The sequence below is a fragment of the Hippocampus guttulatus genome, chromosome 3 (genome assembly GCF_054856545.1).
Source record: "Hippocampus guttulatus isolate MCC_2025c chromosome 3, RoL_Hgut_1.0, whole genome shotgun sequence".
NCBI lineage: Eukaryota > Metazoa > Chordata > Actinopteri > Syngnathiformes > Syngnathidae > Hippocampus > Hippocampus guttulatus.
Window position 1 is genome coordinate 5,697,383 of NC_141263.1, and position 21,173 is coordinate 5,718,555.

The following is a 21,173-nucleotide window of genomic DNA, read 5'->3' on the forward strand; positions in this document are numbered from 1 at the left end:
GTTGTGCTAAGCGCTTTCACTCAACAAGTGCTCAGTAGACGGCGAGAGAGAGAGAGCGAGAGAGAGAGAGAGAGAGCGAGAGAGAGAGAGAGAGAGAGAGAGAGAACGAGAAAGAGAGGTGGGGGTGCAGACAGTCCCAGAAGTGATGGAACACTCAAGGCAGACTGAGTTCACCTCCAACGACGGAAAAGGCACGAGAGACACCACTTTGGTGGTCAACGGACACTTTGACGGAGTAGTCAAAAAGCCGTCCGCTGCTCTCCAGAGTCCGGCCACAGAGTCCGGGTCGCATCGGTCGGCAGCCTCGGTGTCGGAGAGCTGGAAGGAGGAGCACGCCAGGAGCGTGGAGGATAACGAGGTGAGCCTCCCGTCACTGGCCGCAGCTTACACCACCATTTTACGCGGGCTTGGAGAAGACCCACATCGGCAAGGGCTCGCCAAAACTCCCTGGAGAGCCGCCACCGCCATGCAGTTCTTCACCAAGGGCTACCAGGAGACTATCATCGGTGAGTTTTAAAACACGCAAAGCGTCTCAGAGGGACATTTAGGATTGTGCTGCTGTGATCCGGTCATCAGGTGGAGAGAGCCAAAAAACCGATCCTCCTGAGTGGCTGCTTTTCACATTAAATTGACTCGTCACTAATTGGATTTTCAACTTTACACACCGTAGCCGAAAGGAAAAGATGAAGAATATGGTCACATTAATCGAGTCTCAATTTTCAGCATTTTCACTGACGCTTTTTTGTGCATGTACCGGTAGTTCAGCTGTGGGAAACTCAAGGCCCGGGGGCCAAATCCGGCCCATCACATCATTCTATGTGGCCTTGCAAAAGCAAATAACGTGTATCGATGTGATGTTTCTTGCTCCAAAGAATATTTGTATTATTAAGGTCCTCTAATTCCATAACTAGTTATTCATCAATTTGGTGTGCATAGCTGTATCTAATAGAGGGTGAGCATTCATTTATTTGCAATTGCAGTCATCACGGTACTTCAAAGGAAACCATGATGTGACTTGCAATGAGTTTGACATCTCTGATTTAGTTTCTCTCCTAGTAGTAGTTTTTTAAAATTAAAATAATCACAATTTTTTTTTTATAGACACTGGCGATAGTTCGAACACATCTGTCAAAAATTCACCAGTGTTTCATAATTTTAACAATAGCATCTGCCTTGGAATATCTGCCTCTGAAGTTCCCATTTAAAATATCTAATGACACAGTTGTGTACGTACGTACATACATACATATACACCATTCAAATTAATTTGGGATTTGGTGGATAATGTACCAGAATAATTGCCAGGACAATCACGTATGTATATACCAACACGTGAACTGTCTGTATCAAAGTGGTTTAAAGAAGATGTTTTCTCCACTGTGGCATCCCACAATGGCACAAACAAAGCAGTCGAGTCTCAGCCAGTTGATGTGGTTCCCTTCATTCCGTTACAAAGCAGGGTGGTCGAGCCTCACACAGTGCTTGACATTGCAGAGGCAGAACTTGACTTGCTTGGGTTCATGCATGAGATTGGCGCACACAAAGTGTGTTTACATAGGTAAACTATAAGATCTCTGCAGATAATGTAGGTGGACCTGAATGTGACATGGCAATTGGAGACCGCCTTACTTCCCTGATGGTGCGTCCGTGTGTGTGTCGGAATGCCTATTGAGATGTAGTGCGGGCAAGCAAATTCACAAACACTCTAAACTTGACAGCAAGGTACTGTAATATGCAATCCCAAACATGGTAAACTGCACTTGCCCTGAAAAAAATTCAGATGCGATCGTTTTTATGCTGAGGGCTTGGGGGCCTGTTTAAGATAGTAGAGTCCTATGTGTAAGGTGAGAGGTCCAGTTGTCTGGTCATCAGGGCCTGCAATTTTCAAAGTTGCATAGTGCGATGTTCAGTGTGATGTTCATTTGTGTTTCAGACCTGCCTGATGACTCAGTAACAATTTCAAAGAGGTTTCAGCACAACATGGTTCCACTTTGCCACACTTTGGTACATTAGAGTTAAGTCAGGGTTCTGCCACCCTCATCCACCTCTTTTAGAATCCATCTGGAGTTAGTTTAGCTGCACTGGGGCCTGTTTTATGTGCTGTAAGGCTAAATTCAAAAGAACGAATCCGCATTGAGTAAATGATGGCAGAATGACAGAAAAACAGCTTCATCCGCAAGATGACATGCACCAAGTTCTTCTTCACTTATGATCAGCAGAGAACAAACACTGAAAATAATACCAATGGTTTGCATACAGTATGTGGCTCCTAAAGCCCTGCTTTTTCCTGATTGGTTGGTTCGAAAGCCTCCCCCTTGAGTTATTGGAAAACAGAGAACACACAACACTTTGGAATGGAACGCAGGATCTTTATGAAGAGTTGAGGCATTCAGTGAGAATCGCTGGACTGTTTGATCAGTGTGTGTGTGTGTGCGTGTGTGTGTGCGTATGTATGTGTGTGTGCGTGTGTGTGTGTGTGTGTGCGTGCGTGCGCACGTGAGCTTTGTTTGTGCATGTGTGCCCAGATCATGGGTTCAGCTTTCAACAGGCTGTTGATCAGCACATGACCAAAAGCTATGCAGAAATTTAATGGAAGATCTGAGTTTATTTCTATTGGTTGATCAAAATCGTTACTTATCTTGGGCTGTTCAAGAATATTGTAATAAAGCTTATGGGCCACGCTGTGCTTAGTTCTCACACATGGAAATGCACGATCCAGGCGGAAGGTGGGCTCCTAGTGTCCACTTTATAGATCTGTGACCACCCTGTAGCTAACTTTACATCATTCACCCGTGGAGGTCTGCTTGCAGTTCATTATACATGTACAGTGATCCCTCGCTCTAACGCGGTTCACCTTCCGCGGCTTTGCTGTTTCACTGATTTCTTTTTAGTGCAGTTTTTTAAATGCTTTTAAACAGTTAACACAATTGCGTTCTGCATCCTGATTGGCTAAGGCACTGACCAACGTGAACAGTACCTCGAACCGCACCTCGTCTTTGTACATACATAGCCCACAATGTCGACGAAACATTCTGCACCGACAAAGGCACCTGAGGATGTGCTCAAGCAATGTTATTTTACAGTACAGTATTTCCAAAAACTATGACAGTTATTTGTTGAAAGTGGTGGTTTTTTTTGTGCTTGGGCCTGAAAACAGGTTTTGGTCTTTGGTTTCATTGTATACATCGTTTAGTATTGTATAATAACTGTAAAAAATAAAGCTCACGACTTCACGGATTTCACCTATCACTGGTTCTTTTTGGAACGTAACCCCCGCGATAAATGAGAGATTACTGTACTTTGGAGGACAGGACTCAAGCAAATCACTATTCTTCTATGTGCGGCATTTAAAAGAAAGGAGAGAAGCCGCTTCGATTGGTAGCAAAGCAAATCAGCTGTCTTCACACCCATTCAGGGTGACAAGCTTATTTTCTGTTTCACCTTCTCAGAACTCCAGTTGTGCTCTACATCCACTGTCAGCTTGACACGCGTGTCATTTATTGCTGTTTGTTTCCTCCTCCTTTTTGTTCAAGGGACTTTCTGTTGCCTGGCTTTTGGTAAGGACAAATGTTGGGCTACAGTTAAGCCAAGTCGGTAGAGACTGTGGCTTTTTGAGTGGCTTAGTTCATAACTGCAGCAGCAGTTCGGTCAGTAGTTGGAGCAAATACTTGGCCAGTAACAGAGGCAGTCTTGGAGTATAACCTTGCTTGGTTGCTCGAGCTGATCAACTGCCGATTAAAGTTGTTGAAATAACAAAACGCCAAAAAAAAAATTGTTTTGGAAATACGTACAATAAGTGTTTTCCTGTTACTTTTTCTTTTTTTAAAGGTAATTAGCTGAAAAACAATTTTCCATTCATAAAACTAGGTCAAACTAAATATAATTATGATGAAAAATGTGCTTTGTTTTCATTGTTACCATTTAAATTTAATCATTTAAAATTCAATTTCTTTCGGTGTTAACTTTAAATGACTTATTTTGGCATTGTGGTCCAGTGGTTAGCGCTTTGTCCTCACAGTGCAGAGGTACTGGGCTCAATTTCTACTCCAGCCTCCCTGTGTGGAGTTTGCATGTTCTCCCCGGGCCTGCGTGGGTTTTCTCCGGGTACTCCGGTTTCCTCCCACATTCCCAAAACATGCATGGCAGGCTGATTGAACACTCCAAATTATCCCTAGGTGTGAGTGTGGGCGCGGATGGTTGTTCGTCTCTGTGTGCTCTGCGATTGGCTGGCGACCAGTTCAGGTTGTCCCCCGCCTACTGCCTGAAGACGGCTGGGATCGGCTAAAGCACCCCCCGCGACCCGTGTGAGGATAAGCGGATCAGAAAATGGTTGGATGGTATTAGTGTTTGGCTGTTTCCCCTCCATCTTCGTTGGGAATGGCTCTATGTGTCCCAATGATCCTCAGAGCTAAGTTGTCTATGGCTCTATGCCCCTGGCAGGGTTACCAATGGCAAACAGCTCCGAGGAGAGGGACCAGACAAAGAACGACTCCAAACCCCTCATGTAGAACACAAGTAATAGATACAGTTTTCCAATTGTCCGGACGCGGAGCCAGGCCTCGAGGTGGGGCTCGATGGTAAGCGCCTGGTGGCTGGACCTACACCTGTGGGGCCCGGCTGGGCATGGCCCGAAGAGTTATCGTGGGTCCCTCCCTTCCCATGTACTCACCACCTATAGGAAGGCCGGCAGAGTTGGGTGCAAAGAGTTGGGTGGTGGCCGAAGGCAATCTACTCCGTGGATACGGAAGCTGGCTCGGAGGTGGAATGTCAGCCCTTCTTAGGGCTGAATGATCATGGAAATAATAATCGTGATAAATTTGATTGTGATTGTAATCACAATTAAGCAAACGATGATTCGCTGACTTCAAAACTTATATTCATGGCACAGAACATAGAAAAAGTGTGTTTTCCCTGTTTGCGTGAACGAAAATAACACAAACACAACAATCCCTCAGTTTTTGTTCAGAAGCACTCTGAACTGTGGATTGCATAAATCTATGTTTCATTCTTCATTTCATCATTTTGAGTCAAAAATGATGGCACACCATCAGCTATTGAATCACAGTTTCATAAGCCTGCATTCAGTCACCTGTGACTCATGGAAGCTTGATTACTCCCTAGAAATTGTGCCATCGAAAGTCAACCCAGGCTCGCCAGCAGACAACAGGTATGAAGTCCAAGGAGCCGTCAGAAGATCTCAGGAAGAAAGTAGTAGAGAAGCATAGCGATGAGCAAAGCTTTGCAGCCATCGCAGGTTCAGTCCGTATGCCAAAAAGTACGGTTGCATCACTGATCCAGAAGTGGAAGGAGTGGAAGGGAATACCAGGTTTCCTTAAGATGGTACCCAATGGGCGCAGGTACAGTGAGCACAGTCGAGGCCTTGGAATTGTACTGTGTATAACAAAGGATATACAGATGTGTTTGAACTATTTGTTCTCAGCAAGATGCCGATAAACATCGGAGGTGATGATGATTGAAACTGTCATTACCTGATGTGCGCCCTCCATCCCGTCAAGCTTTCATCGAAGCTGACAGTTCTCACCAGCTGCTAGCTATTTGGTTAAGCTTGACTTAACCAGACTATCCTCCAGCGTATTTGTGTACGTGTGTATGTGTGGGTTTATGCAATATTTGCAAGAGATTTATCATTACAACTATTGAACTGCTGTCAAATACTCTAAGTTCAACAGATGCACACAATGAAAAGGTCAGTATTGCCTCCACAACATGTTTGCGATTTTTATATTTTTTGTCAGGCGGCCCGGTGGTCCAGTGGTTAGAGCGTCGACCTCACAGTGCAGCGGTACCGGGTTCAATTCCAGCTCCAGCCTCCCTGTGTGGAGTTTGCATGTTCTCCCTGGGCCTGTGTGGGTTTTCTCCGGGTACTCCGGTTTCCTCCCACATTCCCAAAACATGCATGGCAGGCTGATTGAACACTCTAAATTGTGTGAGTGTGAGTGCGGATGGTTGTTTGTCTCTGTGTGCCTTGCGATTGGCTGGCAACCGGTTCAGGGTGTCCCACGCCGACTGCCCGGAGACGGCTGGGATAGGCTCCAGCACCCCCCACGACCCTCGTGAGGATTCAGCGGATCAGAAAATGGATGGATGGATATGTTTAGTCCATTTGTTAGCTTATTGGCATTTTGATAAGCAGCTACCATCTCAGGAATCCAACATGCTCCATAACACCGGCTTTGTTTTAGCTTGGATGAACTTGATACTAACTAGGTCTTATTAGCTGCCACGTGATCTGGTGTTTGACAAGAAAACACACCAAACACAATTACCACTTTATTACAGTTTCAAGCCAGTGGCAACCTTGATCCTCAGGATTGCTTTTTTTCCTTTGGAGTGTTCGTGTCTGAACTAATGCTCAACCCACAAAATAGTAAACGACTAAAATAGTAAAAATAGTAAATAGTAAACCCTAACCCTAACTTTTCAAGAAAGCCTCTTATTTAGCATGTTGAATAATTTGATTTCAGATAAGCTGCGGCCTTACCAACATTCTAAATGTGGTGCGTCACAGCAAATGTAATGTCCAAACGTAGGTGCTTCTTTTGAATTCATGGTGGTTTATCTCTTATTGCATTATACTTTGTTTTTGCAAAGTGTGTGTGTGTGTGTGTTTGTGTGCGTGTTTCAGTGTCAGCCATTCACAAAGGTTGATGACGAAAGGCTTGCCTGGCAACATGACAGAAACATAATCAGACAGTTGACAAAGATTGTTCAAATGAGCTTCTCAAGAACGTGTTTCGCCGTTGTCTTTTTACCTGGCTGCATGTTTTCCTTTACAGTTCTGCAATAAGCAGCAGCAACAAGTCGGTGACGCTCTCCCTTGTTGTTCCTTCCCTGCCGCTAACTGATTGTCAGTCAGGAAATTAAAACCTGACGTGGTATGGTTGCGAGATGTCTGTGTCGTCACGAAACGATAAAGGCGCTTTATTGAACGCTGGCGACAAACAAAAAAGAAAAAATAATAAAGCAAGTTTATAGGAGTAGCACTAAAATGAGATGCTGAAAAAAGTTGATGATAAAGGGATTGCCAATGGTTGGATTAAAATAAATCAGGCACCTTCAAGGGCAAATTTTAATCGGAGAAGGCTTGACGTGTTTTGTTTTTTGTTGCTGATTAAAATATTTGTTTTACTTTTTTCTAGCACAGCAGGTTTTTGAGTTATTTTTATTTTGTTTTGTTTTGAAGTTTGACATGTAAAAGCTTGTAATTTTATAGCTATGATGTTTCAGGGAAAAAAAAATCCACCTGTTGCTGAACCTAATGCTTAATTCATAAATACTACTTATGTTATGTTACTTTAATAATAATAATAATGATAATGGGTATTATTATTGTTATTATTAACATGAAACCAGATGTGCTACAGAAAAAGAGACTCAGTTCCAAAAACATATCTAAAAAGATTGTTGATAGTGTTATATTAAAATCTTAAGACACGATGGACGTAGAAAACAAATTCTAATGTATTTGGCGCGTTGTGTGAAACAAATATGCGATGATTTGCAAATCATAATCAATCTATTTAATAGAAGACATGACAAATCTACTGATAAATCTACTTGTTTTTATTGAATAATAATTATTATAATTATACTTATAGGGCCGCAACACATTACGGGAATAAAAGCCGGGAGAGGGCCATGTTTAATACTGTGTTACATCACCTTTCTTTTAACAACATTCAATAATGTTTGGGACACTAATTGTTGATGCTTTGTCGGTAGAATTGTTTTCCTATTCTTGCGTGATGTGTGATGTACAGCTTCAGCTGCTCAACAGTCCAGGAGTCTCCATTGTTGTTAGCATTGTCCTGCTGAAATGAGCAGGGGCCTCCATGAAAAAGACATTGCTTGACATGGCACTTCGACAGCCCCACACCATCACAGAATTTCCCAAAACAAGTTGGAAAGTGGACTCGTCAGACCACGGAACGCTTTTCCACTTTGCATCAGTCCATCTTTGATGAGCTCGGGCCCAGAGAAGCCGGCGGCATTACTGGATGTTGTTGTTTCATGGCTTTTGCTTTGCATAGTAGAGTTGTGAAGAAGTGCAAGATAGAAGTGCAAGAAATTGCACTTCTTGGTGTAGCACCTACCTGTCTTGGTTTTCTGAAGTGTTCCTGAGCCCATGTGGTGATATCCTTGACACATGATGTCGGTTTTTGATGACGGTCACAGGCATTCAGTGTTGGTTTTCTGCCTTGTCACTGACATGCATTGATTTCTCCAGATTTTCTTGCTATTTTCATGAGATTATGGATCATAGATGCATGTAGTCCTAAAAATGTTCCACTATCTCTCTCACGCAGTTGTTCACAAAGAGGCATTTCAGGGAAACTCCTTTTATACCCGATCATGGCACCCGCCTGTTTCCAGTTAGCCAGTCCATGTTCATGTACCGTACAGGAATGTTCCAAATAGGCGTTTGATGAGCATTCCTCAACTTTCTCAAGTCTTTTTTTTGGCACATTTCCCAGTTTATTTGCAGCCATAAAATTCGATAAAATGAATGATTCTAAAGTAAAGTTCATCAGTTTGAACATTAAATATCTCGTCTTTGAAGTGTACTCAATTAAATGTCGGCAAATCATTGTATTGCGTTTTTATTTTCACACGACATCCAAACTTCAACGAAATTGGATTTGTAAAATATCAGCTCTGGCACTTACCAAATATAACGTCAAGGGTGCTACTATACCATACCCAGAATTTATTAACAGTGTCAACTTCAAAAGACAACAATGTAATGTCGACTGTGTTTTTTGTGTTCAGATGTGCTGAATGATGCCATCTTTGATGAGGATCACGATGAGATGGTGATCGTGAAAGACATCGACGTGTTCTCCATGTGCGAACATCACCTGGTGCCCATCATTGGCAGGGTGAGCAATGTCATCATATGCACGCACACACACACACACACACACACAGGATAAAATCCGATTTTTTGTTTGTTTGTTTCCGAACAGTGTTAACATCCTCTTGTGACATCAGTGAATCACACACAAAAAAGAGGCGTTTTCTGTGTGTGTGTGTGTGTGCGTGTGTGTGTGTGCGCGCGCGCGCTCGCGCCATCAGGTGGTTGCGTCTCTAAAGCTTGTCATTCTCAACTGTGCGTCTGCTCAGTGACTCAGTGACGGCAAATGACACACCTTTTATTCCCATGCCAGTGGCTGTGACAGCATCATGGGAGAAAAAGGTTTGGTCACATATTTGACATCAAGTTATTGCTTTATTTCCCTTTGAGTAAGAGTTGGTCTACCGGCCGCGAGAGATGGGTAGAACAAGCCATTTTTGAGGCTGGGGGTGGGGATTGCTTATAAAAACAATTAAAAAAAAAGCAAATGTAGAGAAATAGCTGGTTTTGGAAAGTGCAATTAATTACTGTTACATACTGTAGTGAGTGTCCGGTCGTGAGGTGTGCCCTCCAGTGGCTCCTTCTCAGTGATCTCATTTTGTATTTGTGTGTTTGACATCCTGTTGTCACTGTGTTCACTCAAAAGCTGAAAGTGCCTCGGTGACTGTGGCTTTCCTTGCCCACATGTCGGGGCATTACAATGCCTTTATTGCTTGATTTTTGTTTTTTTCCACTTTACATGAGTGACGGCGTATGTGAAGGCCGAAACTTTAGAACTTTGAGGCTGGTGTGCTATCGGCTCAATTACCGTGCTGCCCAGTTTGAAGATTGGTTCAGCAAGAGTGAATCGAGTCTCTGCAATGAATGACGTCATGCAAGACTGTTTTTATTTTACTTTAGTTGGTTAGCACGTCGACTTCACAGTGCAGAGGTACCGGGTTCAATTCCAGCTGCGGCCTCCCTGTGTGGAGTTTGCATGTTCTCCCCGGGCCAGCGTGGGTTTTCTCCGGGTACTCCGGTTTCCTCCCACTTTCCAAAAACATGCATGGCAGGCTGATTGAACGCTCTAAATTGTCCCTAGGTGTGAATGTGAGCGTGGATGGTTGTTCGTCTCTGTGTGCCCTGCGATTGGCTGGCAACCGATTCAGGGTGTCCCCCGCCTACTGCCCGAAGACAGCTGGGATAGGCTCCAGCACCCCCCGCGACCCTAGTGAGGATCAAGCGGTTCGGAAAATGGATGGATGGATGGATGGATGTTGAATTTTTTTAACTCTTGTTCTGGGAAGTCACTTGATGATGCAGTTGTGACTTCAGTGCAGGTAGCTAGTGTTCAGTTCCCACTCAATAGCTGTGAACGTAAGCCTGAATGAATTAACGTCTTTGGGCTGTGTCCTCGGGAAGGCCCATTTTTTTTGGCCCCATGACGTCACTTGTCCCAACTAGACCGCATGTGGGTTCCAAATTCTAGGAAAATGTCAGTCTTCAAGCTTTCTTCCTCGTGAGGTCTCTGTGGGCCGAATAAAACGTGGCGAATGTGGATAGGCTTAATGTGAATTTGGACATGACGTACGTTCGAGTCGTGCCAGACGTGGCGCCATGCTGCCTTCGAAGGAGCCAGTCTTAGAATTTGGACACAGCCTCAGTGAGAGTTTTTTCTACTGCCATCTAGTGGACACAATAAAGTATTGTGTATATTTTGCAACTGATTGTTTTCTGTTTCTAACAACCTTTGTTTGCGTCGAACAAATATGCTTTAATTATTATCTTTCTTTGAATTGTATGCATTTCTTGCTGTCACACCGTCTGTCTCTACACACACACACACGCGCGCGTACACACACATACACACACACGCACACACCCAGTTATAATAGAGATGCAGATAATAGAAGGTGTAATCTTCCCAGATATTTGACGTCATGGTATCAGGCTTTTGCAGCAGGATGGAGAGGGAACGCTAGAAAAGGAAGAAAGACAAGGAAAAGAGCTCTTTGTACGCCTGCGCTGCTGCCCTTTCTCTCATCTGGCTCTACAAATTGCGTCTGACATTTGGATGGAGCCTGTGTGCATGTGTGCGTGTGCTTCAGAATTAGAGCCCGCAGCACTCTAAGGCAGTGACTCTCCAGCTGATGACGCTAAAACTCGTCCTTCCTTGCCTGTCCAACTGCTCTGCCCTTGTCATCCTTCTAGTCTGCATGGACATTGTTCTCAAACTCTTCTATGTTAAGAACCATTCCACCATACGAGCAGATAGATTAACCACAGAATGACATCAGAATCACTCAAGGACAGTCACTTGTTGACACAGAGACTAAACCAGAGCAAACAGGTAGCAAAGATCGCAGTCAAGGCTTCGTCATTGTTTGCCTGTGTCATCAAATAAATGATATTTATCGTAGGTTGTAAGATCCTATGTAGGCATGACATACAACGGTGTGGACATATTAAAAGTGATCTTCAATTAGAATCCAAATGAGTGGAGGGTTGCAAAAAAAAAAGCAAAACAAAACAATATTTTCACCAATCGGCACTCCATTTTGCAGACCTGCCAGCAGAACAGGATGCACTAAAAAGTCTCAAAGAGCCATCATCAGGAATTGAACAGGATGTCAGCCATTTTGGGAGAATTCCTGGTCATGTTCACTTGGTTGTACTCCGACGAGAGAGTTTGCTCAAATGAGCCCATCTTGTAAGCAGGTGTCCAAGACAGAGTTGATTTCAAAAAACAAACAAAGAAACAATTGTGTACATCCTCTAACGTGGGCAGCGCATGGCATCAAAGTTTGCCGTTCATCTCAAGTATGAGCGATACGAAAAAAAGATGTTCCTTTCTTTGCTTTTTATTTCATTGACATAATCATTACACTTCTTGACATGTATCGGAAGCATGAGAAAACTCCACAGCTATCAAAAGCTTGGCAGGAAGTCAGACACACACTTGCTTCATCCACGCTCACAACTGCATTATGACTTATTCTTCTTTATTCCTGTGGTACATTTGCCCATCATTTCATTGATTCAGCTGAAATGAATTTGTTGACTTTGTGCAGGTTCACATCGGTTACCTCCCCAACAAGCGAGTTTTGGGCCTCAGCAAGCTGGCCAGGTGAGAACATTTTTGTTTCCGTGCGTGTGTGTGTGTGTGCGCGCGCGCGAAAGACTATTCGTAAGTGGTTTTAGTATGCTAAGCCTAAAGGTATTGGGGTCAGTGGGATCAGGTCTGCACTTGTACACGCTCAATACGCAGTCTAATAATCCTCTTAAAATACTCGCCTATTGAGCATTATCAATTAAACACAGCCCAGGAAACACACACAAATACTCATATGCGCACATGGTGCGAAAAAGAGCAAGCCTTGTAGATTTTGACATAAAATGTGTTGTATTGATTCTGGGTGAGCAGCCAAGAAAAGTGTAGATACTTATTGGATAATTTCTTCTTTATCACAATAAAAGGATGCCATCTGAGCATAATCAAAGCTTCATTCAGCCACAGAATGACAGCATATCCACAATTTTGAAGAAATCCCCGGCAGGTACATATGGGGTAATATACGCACAGCTACTTTGTTTCCTGCTCACTGCGGCCAGTTGGTTTTTGGTGACATTTTTCTGAAGGTGCCAAGCTCTTAAATGTCAAAAGCGGTTTGCTTACTGAGAAAGTCAACAGGTCAGAGGGCAACAGCAGGATGCTCGCGTGTGTTCATTTGAAGCCTTTCAACACATCATACACATCATCATATGTACAATGGGCTAACCTTCAAAATAGAACACTGGTCGTGGTTGGTTGATTTCCAAGTCCTTTCAAAGACATGCAAAATAGTGTGAATTAATTCATCCCGGTCTGATACAGTCTTCAGAAAGCTTCCATTAATTGCATTCAGGAAGATTAGAACATTCTCACAAGTATTAAAATAAGTTCAGCGTTGTAGAAAAAAGAAAAAAGAAAAAGAAAAAGAAACAAACTGATACACACGCACCAAAATGGTGAGGGAACCTGAAGGCATTTGCAGAGCGATACTATCAACTTGTGGTGTTTGAAAACAACTACTACAATTTCGAAAGCCTTGTGATCGTTTTTTGTGTTGCTCATTTCATACCAAGCAGTCAGATGCTTCCTTGTGTTACAGCTTGCTCCATTTCCAGTTCTATGGTCAACATCACACTTTAGGCTCGGCTTCGATGGCCTCTTATGTCACGTCCCACGTGATCGTTTGGGCTTCAAGTTTTGGTCGACGTGTGGCGTTTTATTTCCCCCAAATTTTGGTTGAAGTCCAAATTGTACAATTTTGAAGGGTATTTGGCTTTTGAGGTTCTAATATTTTTTATTTCAGGTTGGCAGTTGATCTGTATATCTAGATTTTTTTTAATGAAATTGTTTATGGAGGTTGCCACAGTGGTTACACAGTCGCATTTAGTCTTCAGCTCACCTGCGACTCTCATGAGCATAAGTGTTATCGAAAATGGATAGATGGATGATTTATGCACAGTTTAGTCATTTTCATGAATTTGTCAAAAACTATTTGTAGCAACAGATCAAATATTGAATACAGTACACCCATTTAAAAAAATCCAGGTTTGGTATTGACCTTTGTGTTGAGTTGAATTTTGAATTATCAAGTGAACCATTTTCTTTACAGTAATGCGGTGCACGTTCCCCCACTCGTCTAAACACTGTATTTTTATTGATTTTATATATATATATATATATATATATATAAATAATAATGCATTCGTGGAATAAAAAATAAGCAGCGTAGTCGACCCGTTTTTATCCATTTTATTAAGAGGCTTGCTGTCGCCTGCAAATGACCTCACTTCAGGGCTCGGTTTGCGGACGTCACATGACCAGACCCAGCAAACAGGTGAGCAGTTGTGACGTTTGCAAGCGGAGCCCTGAGGCGCCGGCGACACTAAGTGGCAGTACAAGGCGGATTGACTGAGTACATCAATGACGGATGATTCTGTTTACTTTAAATATGATCGATTCCAGCCGTAAGCCAATTTCCATCTGCAGTACCCTGGCAGATTGATGTTACAGTTTAAGTATGAACACAGTCAAAATAGGAGAAGAAAACACAATACGAGTACACAGATCAATCGGTGGTAGACAAGCATCAGAGCGAGTGTGCAAACGAGTGAGGTGCGCGTTGTAAAGTGCTGCTGACTGTAGGCGAAGGGTTACCTAATATCCTGGTGCTCCAAACCTTACGAAATGGTCTGTTTACACAAGCGACATGCGAGGTGAAAATACGTAATGCAAACCAAGATCTCTTGACAAACAGTAATGCTGCCATCTGCTGGCTGTAAAAAAGATTGCAGGTGCTTGCAATCCTCGACTTGCTGTTTGCTGTCATACTGTACACGTTATTATTGACTTATTTCACGTCACGTGCTGTATCGGAAGTCTTTAAGCACAACACTTAAATTTAAGAATTGAATGAACACATTAAAAAAAATAATAAACGAAAGTAAAAGTACATTGACCTTCACTTGACAAACCTGGTATATTTCCTCAGGATTGTGGAGATCTACAGCCGCAGACTACAAGGTACCTCCGTAACCTTTGCTTTGCAGCCATCGCGTTCAGAGTTCAGCCATGGTGTTTGTTCACAGTTCAAGAGAGGCTGACCAAGCAAATTGCCGTGGCCATCACTGAAGCCCTGCACCCCACCGGGGTCGGTGTTATCATGGAAGCTACGTACGTACACAGAAAATGCTCAATGGATCACCTATTTGTACAGTCCAACATTTATTAACTGTACAAGCAATGAGTTAAGTCAAATGTGAACACTCTGAACAGCCATCCAACCATTTTCTATACAATCATGTGGTGCATGCTCTCCCAAATCAAGGACAGTCCTTCAAAAAGACAAAAAAACACTTTGTGTATTTAAAACAAACATTGAGGCTGTGTCCGAATGTCCACCCTTATTCTCGCACCCCTCATTCCCTATCCCAGTGATTCCCAACCTTTGTTGAGCCAAGGCACATATGTTAAGTTTTGTTGAGTGACCATCGATGCTCACTATTTTTTATATTTACATTTTGGGTAATTTTGAGAGCACTACATTTTTTTTCTCAATGGACAATTGGACACTCCTACAGAATGGTGTGACCGCTATAAACTACCACTAGCTTAAATGCAAACACATCATGGGAATCATGTCATATACAAGTGTGTGTGTATATGTGTATATATATATATATATATATCCATCCATCCATTTTCCACCGCTTATCCGGGGTCGGGTCGCGGGGGCAGCAGCTTTAGGAGGGAAGCCCAGACTTCCCTCTCCCCAGCCACTTCTTTGAGCTCTTCCTGGCGGATCCCGAGGTGTTCCCAGGGTAGCTGGGTGACATAGTCTCTCCACCGTGTCCTAGGTCATCCCCGGGGTCTCCTGCCAGTGGGACATGCCTCACCAGGGAGGCATCCAGGAGGCATCCTAATTACACATTTATGCACACACACACACACACATTAAGTCATACCTCGGTTTTCGACCATAATCCGTTCCAGAAGGCTGTTCGAAAATCGATTTGTTCGATATCCAAAACTATTTTATTAGCCCATGATTAGGGGCTAATACACTATGCAGAAATAACCCAAAAACCCCCCCAAACAGTCAGATATGCGTAAATCACCACAAACACGTCTGCTCACAATGAACGTTACACGAGGAAGCGTCACTTCTTCGTGTAAGGAAGAGGAGTCGAGTGGGGTAGTCAGGTTTGCTTAGTTTGGTCGAAAACCGATTTTCGGTCGTAATCCGAGGCGTAGAAATCAAAAATTTTCTGGTCGAAAATCGATTTGGTTGAGAACAGAGACATTCGAAAAGCGAGGTATGACTGTATATAAAACCCTTTCATGCACCCTGAAACCTGATAACATGATAAGATGTCCACTGTAGTAACTGCTGTCCCTAAAAGGGTTAAGTAACTGGTATCTGAACACAAATGGTGCAGCAATACATTTAATCATTTCATATAACAGTCCTCACAGTCATATACAGTGTATTCTTTATTCCCTGCAAGGATCTGAGATAAGTTGACATCTCAAGGCAGTATGTATGATCAGAGTATTTGCTCTGTTTTGTGTTCCGTAATGTTATGTATCATAGTCAATAATTGGCAGGTTACCTTCTATTTATGTTGAACTTTTACTAATACCCGTCACCATAATCGCTTATCTGCTCATCTGTTCGTGTCCGCAGTCACATGTGTATGGTGATGCGAGGCGTCCAAAAGATGAACAGCAAGACCATCACCAGCACCATGTTGGGAGTCTTCAGGGAAGACCCCAAAACTCGCGACGAGTTTCTGACGCTGGTCAGGAGCTAAAGTTCCTCCTTCACTTGTTGCCAGGGGTTAGCTCCATTTGCACGGACCAGCTAATGTGCAACCTCTGTGTATGTGTGCGTGTGTGTGTGTTTATGTTACCAACCAGAGGAAGTAAAACATTCCACTTACTTCACATGATCAGACATACTGTGTCTGCCTCAAACTCCACTTCAGATGCTTGGAATTAACTAGTCTGAATAATTCTCAAGAAGATGGTTGCTAATCATATTTTTTAACAGGTCTAACTTATAAAAACAAAGTATGTGTATACAGGATGATGACGTTTGTTGAAAATACAATATGAATATTGCATCCATCCATTTTTCTATAGTGCTCGTCCTCTGAGCTGGAGCGGAGAGTCGGGGTGCACCCTGGACTGGTTGTCAGCCATTTGCACATTCTGCAACGTCGTTCAGCCCACATTGTGAAAACAACTTTGAATGCTTGTTTTGTCTGATTGTGCCCGGCGATTGGCCAGTGACCACTCCAGGGTGTACCGCACCTCAAAGTCACCTGTGAGGTGACCCCAATGAGGTCAAGCAGTATCGAAAGCGGGTTGGTCAGATGGACCTCATAGGACAGCATGTCTGTCCATATTCCCAAAACATGTTTGTTTGTTGAATTGAACACTCTTAAGTGCCCACCGGTGTGAATGCGTCTGGTCAGTCAGCTTGGACAGACTTGCGCTCCGTCGCGTAGAAACATTCCTTTGACATTTTTTGAAAGGAAGGAATATATTATTCTCATTCATGCTCATTTTTATTCTCTCATGGAAGGTCGTGTCTGTATGTGCCAACTTGCCTCAATCATGTGTCGCTGATTGTGATATACAGTGAGCTCATAATCAAAAGTAAATGTAAGTGTGTGTGTTCTTGTGCCAGAACGTGTCAATGTTATGTCTGGTGAGTTGTTACAAGTTGAATTGTGTATTGCATTTGGTTCCCGAATGCATCCTTATGTGGCTATTGTGTTGTATGTTTGCAATTGTGAGCGTGGCTCATTTTTGTGAGGCCTTGCCGAGGGGAAAAGCCAAAAATTTGGTGGCTACTTCATTATTATTATTGTCACTTTAGGTACGTGTTTATTTGGACTTCTTGATTGAAAATGATACATTCTTGTGACAGTAATAACAGTAAGAAGAAGTTCTTGTCTTTCCCTCAGGCTAGTGCGATGTTGTGAAATTCTCTATGAAGCCAACAGGGTCACTACAAATGAACATCAGTAAATGTTCTTCCGGTGCAAAAAGACAAATTCTATCCGTCTGTCTTGAAATCAACATGATTTGGTCATTCTGGTATGCAGGATAGTTTGGACGAGCTTTGAACACATCTTTTGCAGGATCATGTAAAATCTAGTGCTAAAACAATTCAGTTTGACTGCAAGTCAATTGGACACCAAAACGATATTTGCCTTGTAAGCAATACAATAAGCGACAAAAACAACAAAGCGTCCATGAAATTTTCTGACATGTTCAAGACTCGTATGGAACTGAGGCCAAGGAAGGGGCCGTCCGGCTTTTACACTTGCAATCGGTCCACAAGTATTTGGGAAGTGACAGTTACCTTTTTGTGTCTGCACCAGCGACTCGTGACTATTGTGCTGTGGGAAATGAATAAAAATGAAAATATTTCTTTGTTACAAATAACGTTTCTCGTTATTCATCCAGCTATCCAGCCAGCCAGCGACGTATAATGATTGGCAGAACAATTCCACTATCTTCCAGTAAATGGCAGAAGGTACATAATTAACCCGTGTAACAGATAACATTCATGTTTCCTAATCCAAAGCATACCACATCACATGCGTAACATGGAGGAGGCAGTTGCATTTCTAACTGCTAATAGAATCTGCTCACTACTTTTAAGGTGTCTGGAATTATAGTCTGCTCATATTTACGTGCGACAGATCACAGCGCGGATGGATGTTACCCAACACGTTGCCTGTGGAAGGAGCACGAGCTGAGCCCTGCTCCTTATGTCACCTGACTCGAGAGCAAGTACAAATACTTGGTTACTGTACTTACTCAACAGAATTCCGAGGTAACCGCAGAGTGCCTGCCCCAGTTGTTGCGGACCCCTGATAGAAATAAAAATAAAAAAATGAAAACCCACTGACTCAGTGCAACTTTTACTTCCAATGTGTCTGAAAATAGCCGACTAACTTACTCAGAATGTCGACCAGTTATTTTGCCGTTCAGAAACTTGCACTTTTTCATGGATTGCATTCAGATGCTGCACATCTATGTATAACTGCTTTCGCAATTAACCGACAATAAGACTCTAAAAATAAGTTGCAAATAAGGACAGTTGCAGTGGGGAATCAGCGTCCAGTGAAGGCCATGGACAGACAGGGGGAAAAAAACAACCAATGGTTATGATTACAATATTCAATGTTTTGCAATGCCAATTGTACTATACTATAAATACTGAAAATTTCTCAAAAACAAATGCTCTCCAAATTGGTTGCAATTCCTGAACAGTAAATACAACATTTTTGCGAAAGCTTATTATTATTATTATTATTTTTAAAGCTGAATATCCATCATTTGATCATATTTTCTTTCACATCTACTGTGGTAGTGCAAAATACAAACTCATAAACACTTTGTCTTTGTCCAAATACCTCTGGCGCTACACACAGGTGAGGATTCCTCAGGGCACCTCACGAGAGTGGCAAGTTTATGGTCATTTTTTCCCCCCACCGACGCTTAACGATAGTTGCAGTCGGTATACTATTTATGTTTAGTTGAGTGTGTGTTTCTCCTGCAGGTAATTTCCTAAACAAAATATTTTTTTGACAAATGTCATCTTCTCAAAGACCGAGGCATACATACAGAATGGTTGGCGACAATAGAAATACACAAACAAACTAGACATCTTACAACTTTTTTTTTTAGTGATAACGGGGCATGCCAAGTCACAGCATTCTGGTATGTCTCAACAAATTACAGCAAGACAATGAAAGCATTTGAATGCATTCATACACGTACATACACACTCGCCCTTTCTCTCACACACGCACACACACAAGTAAATGTATTGTACAGACCAGAACATTTCTGAACTTCAAGGAAGTACCTACAGAGAACAGGAAGCGGACAGGTGGGCGTGACCTTAGACTTATATATAAATCGACTAACAATGCCGCTTAATGACCGTAGCACTTGCGGCAGCCATCTCCTGTTGCCACACATGCTTAGCACACTTGACTTGAATACACTGATTTCACATTTCCATATGATTTTTCCACTCAATGTGGAAAAGGTGGTGTACAATTGTACCACTAAATCTGGGAGAAGAACCACATGCACATTTCATCGGTAAGAAAGCACTGCTAAATTTTCTCTGGAGTACAACTCTGAGTACTGCTCAAAGATTGGTCTGCTTCATGTTGTCGGACCCATCAACGCCGAAATGAAAGCAAAGGCCATCAGGAAAAAAAAAAAATCCCCTGCGAAATGTAAACATCATCTCTGTCAGTCACAATTCCCGATACAGAGATTTTATACGCGAAATAGTCGAAGCAAACCAATTTTTGAGAAGCTCTCACTACTCCATACGGGAATCCTAGCATCAAAAACTGCACCGAAAAATGTAACACAAGTGGTCAGTGCGAGTGGCAACAAAAAATGGCTGCCTTCCGGCTTCGGCCGCAAGGCGCCAATTGTGAGTCCATTCCCATATTAAGTCCGTGGGCGTCACCAAGTGAAGGCGGCTGATTGGCTGAGTTCACACGGCGAGGGTCCGGTTCGAGTTCGTGTCAACACACAAGAGGAGGTTTTACGGATTGACGCCTGCATGTGGTCAATCAAAAGTCAAGAAAGTGTTTGTTTTGTTTTGATATTAAAAAAAAAAATACTGACTTTGAGCCACAAACATATATCCAGTCTCACCAATTAAAAAGATGCCCGTAGCAGCGTGAAGCATGTGAAATAGACTTGAAGAAATAAATGGATCTGCAGTGTGAAAAAAGCCCCAGCACAGCTGTCACTGGTTTGCTCCGACAAGGTTTCAATTTTTAAAATTCAGGAAAAAGAACACAAAACAACATCAACAACAACATAAACACATTTACAATAAGGGTCAAAGTCTCGAGTACAAAAAAAAGGCACTGCCATTTGTTATTCTAAATATGACTCTCAGCCTTCTGCATGCAGGGTGAAAAGATAAATTACCGGTACTCTTTTTTCTGCATTTTCCTCATTTTTTTGTCCTTTTTTTGACAGTCTTTTCTTTTGTAATAATAAACAAACAATACTCCTTAGTCAACAAATGTATATGCAAGCCTGCAGTCAATACAGGACATCGGCTCTTTGATCAAAATGAAGCTACTGTAAATGCCATAAAGGAACACAGTCAAGCAGTAGAAATTTGTTACACATTAGATGCTCCTCAAACAACAACCGCAAGACAAAAACAAAATGGAGTCTCTCATCTGAAATGGAGAAAGTAAGACAAATCCCCCCCAAAATAAAAAATACAAGACAGCATGTTGGATATATGTCTTGAGTTACAAGCCCACAAATACCTTTGGAATAACACCAACGTCTACGACTGCACCCCACACACAACTTTGAAGTCGGTATTTGGTATGAAGCTGTGAACGTTCCACCGCGCCAATCTCAGCCATGTTCAAATCGCCCAACCTTCACGCAAAGCGAGTGCCTTTATGCTTGTGCTGCCTTGAACAACGTAAAAAGAAAAAAATGACATGGGGGGTACAAGTACGCCAGTGAAAAGGCATAATGCTGAATGTATCTCCTCAGTACTTAAATCTAAAAAAAACCCCCAAAAAACCCCCAACAACAAAAGAAATCCACTGATGTGTCTTCCTGTTACACGAGGTTCCTTCATTGTGATGAAAGTGCTAATTAGACTGTGTAATGTCAACACAATTTCAGCGGGAAAACTCCTGATCCCATTTCCAAGAACAGGGTGTCAAACTGGTTTTCACGACA

The 21,173-nt window shown here is 42.6% G+C and overlaps 1 protein-coding gene across 3 annotated transcripts; it reads left to right on the plus strand.

The window, feature by feature from the left end:
* Positions 1-18,543, plus strand: gch1 (GTP cyclohydrolase 1). 3 transcript variants are annotated; one of them, XM_086106352.1, is made up of 8 exons: positions 1-506; positions 8,791-8,900; positions 11,926-11,981; positions 14,395-14,426; positions 14,492-14,576; positions 16,090-16,204; positions 17,883-17,952; positions 18,122-18,542. In XM_086106352.1, the coding sequence occupies exons 1-7, from the start codon at positions 146-148 to the stop codon at positions 17,940-17,942; spliced, it is 819 nt and encodes a 272-aa protein (XP_085962478.1). In that variant the 5' UTR covers positions 1-145; the 3' UTR covers positions 17,943-17,952; positions 18,122-18,542. The 3 variants fall into 3 exon arrangements, with proteins under 3 accessions (XP_085962478.1, XP_085962477.1, XP_085962479.1); XM_086106351.1 differs by having other exon boundaries at positions 17,883-18,543; XM_086106353.1 differs by lacking the exons at positions 17,883-17,952; positions 18,122-18,542 and having other exon boundaries at positions 16,090-17,861.
* The last annotated feature ends 2,630 nt before the right edge of the window (positions 18,544-21,173 follow it).

Coding starts and splice junctions, on each gene's coding strand:
- gch1 (XM_086106351.1), top strand. CDS start 146: ATGGAACACTCAAGGCAGACTGAGTTCACCTCCAACGACGGAAAAGGC. Junction 507..8,790: donor CTACCAGGAGACTATCATCG/GTGAGTTTTAAA, acceptor TTTTGTGTTCAG/ATGTGCTGAATGATGCCATC. Junction 14,577..16,089: donor GGTGTTATCATGGAAGCTAC/GTACGTACACAG, acceptor TCGTGTCCGCAG/TCACATGTGTATGGTGATGC.